The sequence below is a fragment of the Hyperolius riggenbachi genome, chromosome 2 (genome assembly GCF_040937935.1).
Source record: "Hyperolius riggenbachi isolate aHypRig1 chromosome 2, aHypRig1.pri, whole genome shotgun sequence".
Taxonomy (NCBI): domain Eukaryota; kingdom Metazoa; phylum Chordata; class Amphibia; order Anura; family Hyperoliidae; genus Hyperolius; species Hyperolius riggenbachi.
In genome coordinates this window covers 85414680-85421626 of record NC_090647.1, presented here as the reverse complement: position 1 = coordinate 85421626, position 6947 = coordinate 85414680, and the positions used below count along the sequence as shown (strand labels likewise).

Sequence of the window (6947 nt, the reverse complement as noted above, 5' to 3'; positions counted from 1 at the left end):
GTACAGAAAACTGTGCAGTGTATGGCAAAAATGGATGTAAAATGATGCTATGGTCAATTGGATCACAAAGTTTGTATAATCCTGCATCAACTCCGTTAACTCCATCTCACTGACCATTCCTAAGTTAAGCAGACCTTAAAGTGAACTTGAGATGAAGGCCATCTCAGGTTCTATACTTACCTGGGGCTTCCTCAAGCCCCCTTGAAGCCACTCAGTCCCTCGCCGTCTCCCAGGGTGGCTCGTCACCCGCAAAACAGCCCGGAAAAAAAAAAAAAGTCCTTGCTTCGGCAGGACATATACTAAAATTGGAACGATACAGAGAAGATTAGCATGGCCCCTGCGCAAGGATGACACGCAAATTCGTGAAGCGTTCCATAAAAAAACAGCCCGAAAACTTGGCCGAGTTGCACTTCATCACGCACGTGCGGCCTGGAGCGCTCCCATCCATGGGCGTGTTCTGCACCTGCATGACGAGGTGCGGCTTGGCAATGCTTTCTGGCTGTATTGCAGGGTGCAGGAGCCACCTGAGGAGACAGTGAGGAACTGAGCGGCCTCTAGGGGGCTTAAGGAAGCCCCAGGTAAGTATAGAACCTGAGATGGCCTTCATCTCAGGTTCACTTTAACATTGGGAAGAAGGTTCCACATTAGGATGAGAATTTATTGATCAACTTGAGTGTGGAAACAAACACTGAAAGCAGCACAGAATACCTGCTATACCCAAGCATGGGCAGAGATTTTGCCAATACTTTGACCCAAGAATAAAAACATTTTGATATGCAATGTCATTTTAGGGCAAAAACGATTGATTAAACAGATACGATTATATTCAGCAGGTTTCAGTCTGCTTCCTTCTGCCACATATGATCAGAAAGGCCTTGTTGTACAATGTGGCTGTCCTTGTTACTTTTTGAGGAAATAGCTATACAATATTGGGGACGATATACCCATCATAAGTGGTGCACTGGGTCATACTTGTCATAAGGGCCAAGACATGGATTAACCTAAACAGGGCTATACTTGTTATACATACCTATTCACTTACCTAAGGCTTCCCCAAGCCCCCTCCTGTGCCCGCGCCGGTCACCGCCACGGGATAGTTTCATTTTCAGCTGACCACCTGTATTCTTTTTCGCCTTCCCACCATCAAGTGCGTCCTGCACAGGCGCAGTACGTCTGCACAGGACGCGATTGACAACGGGAAGGTAAAGAATACGCGTGGCCGGAGGCAGACCCTCCGTCGCCCGAAAACGAAACTAACCAACGGCGGGGACTGAAGGACACTCAAGGACAGGCGAGTGCACAGGACTGCTGCAGGGGGCTCGGGGAAGCCACAGGCAAGTGAAACTTTTTTCCTTTTCCAGGCTTAAAGGTTCCCTTTAAAGAACACCTGAACTAAGAAGGATGACATTTATTTCCTTTTAAAATAATGGAGATTGCCTGGCTGTCCTGCTGATCCTCTGAAATCTGACTGGATTGCCCTCATGCTTGTTTTAGGTGTGTTATTCAGACACCAATGCAGCCAAGGAGACCAGCAGGACAGCCGGGCAACTGGTAGTGTGTAAAAGGAAATAAATAGGTCAGCATCCATATCCCTTCTAAGGTCAGGTGTACTTTAAACTTGAGTCTTTCTAAATGAAAAGGCTCGGAATTATGATCAATTTATACTTAAAGTGTGCATATAAGTTACTGTATACACTTGCGTATAAGCCTAGTTTTTCAGTATAACAAATGTGCTGAAGTTACCCCCTCGGCTTATATGCGAGTCAGTGGAGCAGGTTTTGTTACTGGTGGAGGAGCATAGGGATCTTGCACTAGTGATCCTGCTCTTACCAGCTTGCGCCCTGTGCAGTGTGCTGCTCAAGACTACCTGTGTCCTCTGGCTTGTGGAGCGGCGCGTGCAAGCAATATGTCAACAATGCAATGAGCAGGTATTCTTTCTGTGTGGCAATCGCTTTGTCTCATATCGCTAACGCCATCTAGCGGCTTCTTGAGACTCAGCTGTATGATCCTGGGGCACATCTGGCTATGGGGAGGGGGCTGACTTGTACTGGAGGAACATCTGGCTACTGTGGCGGGGGCTATATTGGGGAGGAGGCTTATACGCAAGTCAATCACTTTTTCCTGGTTTCTGAGGGAAAAGCAGGTACCTTGGCTTATAAGCGGGTTGGCTTATATGCAAGTATATAAGGGTAAGTGTGAAAACGCACACAAGTGTTATTTTCCACAGATATCTGGTAGCTTGAATTTAACTACATTTTATTGCAGAGCCATTAACCCAAAGGTGACGTAACTCAATGAATGAAATAAAGCTCACAATTATTTCTTGTATTCTTTATTAAAAAATACTGCTGTACATGTGAAAACTCAAGGTGGAAAACAAAAACAAAATGTGGGTAACATTAGGGGATCATGACACTAGAACCTAATATATAGGTGCATTTTAAAGTCCTTGACAATACGGGATGCACTCCAGGGCAAAAAAAAAATATGTACCCTCATGTAATATTTACATGGCCAAAAAAGAAAAAAATACAAATGTACAAAATGGAAAATAAAAACATATGATTTGCTTTTTATGTGCTTTATCTCTGTTGAAACAGCAGGTGGTGGTAACCCTGTTGTAAGATTGCATGCCTGGGTTTTTTTTTTATCCTTTTTACATAATTTTCAACCAGGTTTAATTACAATGTATGAGAATGAGACAATATATGCACAAAATAAAAGTGAAATTCCCCTAAAAAATACCTTCGGGAAACCCCAAAAACTGCAGCAATTTTGAAAATATGATTAGATGAAGTGCATGCATGTACTACTGGAATTTTTTTGTTTTCTCCTTTGTATTTTATATACTAAATCCTGAGTTTTAGTGTATGGCCTAGAATAAAAAAAAAATATGATAGCGGGATGTCTATTGTTCTGCAATTGTTAAGTGTATGCTGGTTTACTAACATTTAAAAGCCCAGTTACCAATATTTTGCCTCTCAAAAATTCTGGTCCCAAAAAAGTAAAAAATCTAGTTAGAGTCCTGTGCCATACCATGATAACTGCTGTGATCTATGCCAGTGGCATGTCGCCAGTTCATTCCAAAAATTCCAGTAGTTTTAGGACTAAAAGGAAAAGAAAGAAAGATGGGGGGGTTGGGGGGGGGGGGGGGGGATTAAAGAAAACAAAATTAGGGAATATGTTCTGTTTATATGCTGCCCTTATCCCTGTCATCCCCCCAAAAAACAAAATGCAGTCCGCTTATAAATTAAGCATATTTTTCTAGAATACAAGTATTTCTGTTTTGTACAAAAATTGCAATATGATTTGTCAAAAACATATAAAAAAGACAGCTGCTATCTTTTTTTCTCATATACAGAAGCTAAAGATAAAAGACAGTTCTTATACTCCCCTCAACAACGGTGACTGGTTTACTTCGTACTTTCAAAAGAAGAACATTGTGATATTTTAGAACAATTTTCTGATGGCGAAAACTCAGCTCATTCAAAAAGGAAGGAAAAAAAAATAGTCATTAAACGAGACACAAATTAAGTTCCACGCTGAGATTCGCAGCACCGAGATGCTCTGATATCTTCCATCCTGTCCTTTAGAATGCAGGAATGATGTCCACATTCGCCATCTTTCCGAAGCAAAGTTCTCAGACTTCTCCGAGACAAAATCCTGGTGGGGTACATCTTAAAGCTTAAAATATTGTACAGCAGAGAAGTTCTGGACACTTCTCCAAATACTACAAAGGCTGGGATGTGTTAAAACTGAACTCAGCTGTTAGGCTGGAACATCGAAGAAGTCTTTTATTTAATTTTTTTTTCTCCTTTTTCTGATTGGTGGGAGCAACAGTGTTCCACGCAGTCTTTTTCTGGCATAGCACAATGGGATACTAAAATAAATGCATTTCTAGATTCAGTGCTAAGAGGCTACAGGTTTTGCCTCTTCTACCAAGAAATAAATCCGATATATTTGGCAGTCTAACATTTAGCTTTGTTTTTATGATATTCACTCAGTCGGTGCCACAGCTTTCCAGAAGAAGGAACCTTTTCGAGAAGGTGCTCCCAAGCATTCCAACAAAAAGCTCTACACACCAGAGACGATGCTAGAACCTCCCTCAGCGTCCGACAAGATGGCCTGGCACCGGAATAACCAACGTTGCATCACATTCTTTGACAGTGTCTCTGCATCCAGTGTTAAACCCTAGTAAAGCTGTGGTTCTGACGATAATAAAACATTTAGGTGATGTATTCCTGAAACACTGTGGCTAATCTGAGCAACATAAAATAAGAAAAGGATTGCATAAGTGGGTAAGACAAGCAGGAGACCTATGTACATTATCTTGCAAAAGGCGCTGGTTGTGTTTCTAAAACAAAAAGGAACTCTGCGAAGGGGCATTTAATGGAAACCAGAGACGCTAAAGAAAGATTTGATAACTAATCTGGGGCACTCGCCAAGCCCCATAAGCACAGAGTCCCTTCATCATCCTCCCACGTGCCTTCGTTCAGCTGCAATCAGCCCTGGTAACCGGCTAAGTCCCGTCAGTCGGGGTCTTTTGCACATGCACAGACCTCCGTGCATGTGCAAAAGACCCAGACTGACGTCACTTAGCCAGCTACCAGGGCTGATTGCGGCTGAACGGAGGCATGCAGGAGGATGGGGAGGGACTCAGCAGTGCTTATGGGCCTGGAGGAAACCCCAAGTATCAAACTTTTGTATATTAATGTCTCTAGTACACGTTAATGGCGCACAGCGTTCTCAATGAACGAGACTGCCTCTTCACCTAAAAAAAAAAAAAAAAATTGGACGTGGAGCTGTTACGCGCCAAATTCACTTTCTTGATCCTTGGGGAGGTCTACACAGCATAATTCTACAAAGCGTAAAACAAAAATTGCAGTTTGTATGGAATTGTTGCACCGCCTGGTCCGTTTAAGCTATGAAAAAAAAATAAACCCCTTAGCAAATTTTGCAGTATTGGTGAAGATCACACTGTGCCCCTGAATTTAGGTTCTTAGAAAAAAAATGCTTTCCCTTCAACATAAGAAAGATACGAGTCTTCAAATTAAAAAAAGTAGTGCATACAAGTGGAAACGCAAAATAAAAGCAGGAACGTCATGCGCCTGATGCTGTTCCTAGACTTAAAAACAGCAATATCTTCACAGATGACGCTTCCGCTGGCAGCCGTAGCGCACGGTTAAATGAAAACCAAACTTTCCTTCAAGTATCAGTGTACCTGACTGAAGTGCAAGCAGCTCTGCGCATCTCCTGTTTGATTCCCAATGGTGAAATGAGATGACAAGGACAAAATTCAGCTGTAGTGCAATTTGCAATTGGTTTAGTCCCTCAGCAAAGTCCTGATAAGGTTTCAGCAAATACTACAACTGACCGTTCGCGGATGCCATTAGTTCCTGAAACGTGTTTTCAAAGCAGCGTTTTAGATCGCTATAGGTTACCACAAGTACGCTCTTCTCGTCCCTGGATATGAGACTAACTTTCTCCGGCACGCCAGCGTCCAACTGGAAACCAAAAAACATCAGTGAAAAGAAAAAAGGGGGATGAATGAAATGGCATTACGTACACTATAGTACCACTATTTATGTTCCGGTAGAAGAGACTAATCAATGCAAAGGAAGAGTGAAGGGAATGAATTACCTTATTAAGACAAGATACAATATGACTGAGGTCAATCCAGGGAGTTCCTGCTTCTGTCACCTGATGGAAAAGATGATCCCTAAAGAGTTTCAGCAAATATCTGTCCCCCGTTTCTGACCAGGCTGGGTCTTTCTGAAATCTGTGAACACAGGCAAATAAACAAGGAAACAGTGGGAATTCAGCAGGTAAGACATATACGGAATGTGTTAAAGGACAACTGAAGCAAGAGAGATATGGAGGCTGCCATATTTAATTCCTTTTAAGCAATACTGGTTGCCTGGCATTCCTGCTGATCCTCTGCCTCTTAGGGTACGTACAGACATACGATAACGATCGTTCGTTCTGAACGACGAACGATGTTAAAGGAGGTATCGGCCGATGATCGTTTGAAGAAAGGCTACTTTGAACATCCGTGTACGAACGATCTTGGAACGAGCGTTGCGTGCGCAACATGATGTATAAACTGATTTCAAAACACAAGTGTCAAAAAGAACTGTTTGAGCATGTGCAAAGCTTTGAGAACGAACGATCAACGACCGATCGTTGTACAGACATTACTTTTTGAACGATGGTCGTTGGAAAAGATCTGGCAGAATGGATCGTTCTTTACCAACGACATATCTCGTTGGTCGGTCGTTTTAATGATCGTTCGTGCACTTTTTACGAACGATCGTCGGGCTATGCCGTCGGTAACGATCGTTTTAAACGACTATAGTCGCATGTCTGTACGCACCCTAATGCTTTAACCACTTTGCATCCAGACCTTGTTTCCCACTTATGGACCAGAGCAGTTTTGACAGTTTAGCAATTCCTTATTTAATCAGCAATAACTTTATCCCTACTTATGGCAAATAAAACATGTTGTTTTTTCCAAGACAAACTAGGCTTTCATTGTATACCATTTATTCCCTCGAACAAATTTTGTCTTCTATGAATTTTAATGGGAAAAAATATAGAAAAACACATTTCTCAGTTTTAGCAATTCCTGTTTAAAAATAAAAAACTCCTACTGTAGATAAAAAAAAAAAACAAACTTATTTTGTTTGGCTATTCTTACCGTTTATCACAAAAAAAAAAACTTAGATTATGTTCCTGTCAAAATTTATGGTGAAGTTATTAGATTCTGAAATAATGCTGCAGTGTGTATTTTTCGCTATGAACTGAGAAAATAAAAGTATTTTTAATGCTAAAAATCAATCTCATTAGCTCAGAGAACATATACCCCCATTCACAAATGAGTGCTGCAGCAGATAGTGCCAGAAATGTGCACGGGAGCAAGCCCAATCCTGCACAGCACTGCTTCTGCT

The 6947-nt window shown here is 41.8% G+C and overlaps 1 protein-coding gene and 1 non-coding gene across 7 annotated transcripts in view; one reads left to right on the top strand and one right to left on the bottom strand.

Moving 5' to 3' along the window:
- The first annotated feature begins 275 nt into the window (after nucleotides 1–275).
- LOC137555085 (U6 spliceosomal RNA) lies at nucleotides 276–382 on the top strand. Its single transcript, XR_011027789.1, has one exon. It is a non-coding gene; the product is annotated as a U6 spliceosomal RNA (small nuclear RNA).
- Nucleotides 383–2316: 1934 nt separating this feature from the next.
- The window catches only part of PAN3 (poly(A) specific ribonuclease subunit PAN3), a 134886-nt gene continuing 130255 nt past the window's right edge, over nucleotides 2317–6947 (bottom strand). For 5 of the 6 annotated variants that reach the window (XM_068267005.1, XM_068267002.1, XM_068267004.1 and 2 more), the window contains 2 exons: nucleotides 5641–5779; nucleotides 5302–5504 (listed from right to left, as the gene is read on the bottom strand). In XM_068267005.1, coding sequence (XP_068123106.1) covers nucleotides 5364–5504; nucleotides 5641–5779 — 280 coding nt within the window. In that variant the 3' untranslated portion in view covers nucleotides 5302–5363. Of the gene's footprint in view, nucleotides 4261–5301; nucleotides 5505–5640; nucleotides 5780–6947 lie in introns of those variants that run through there. The other variant, XM_068267003.1, reaches the window with a different exon arrangement.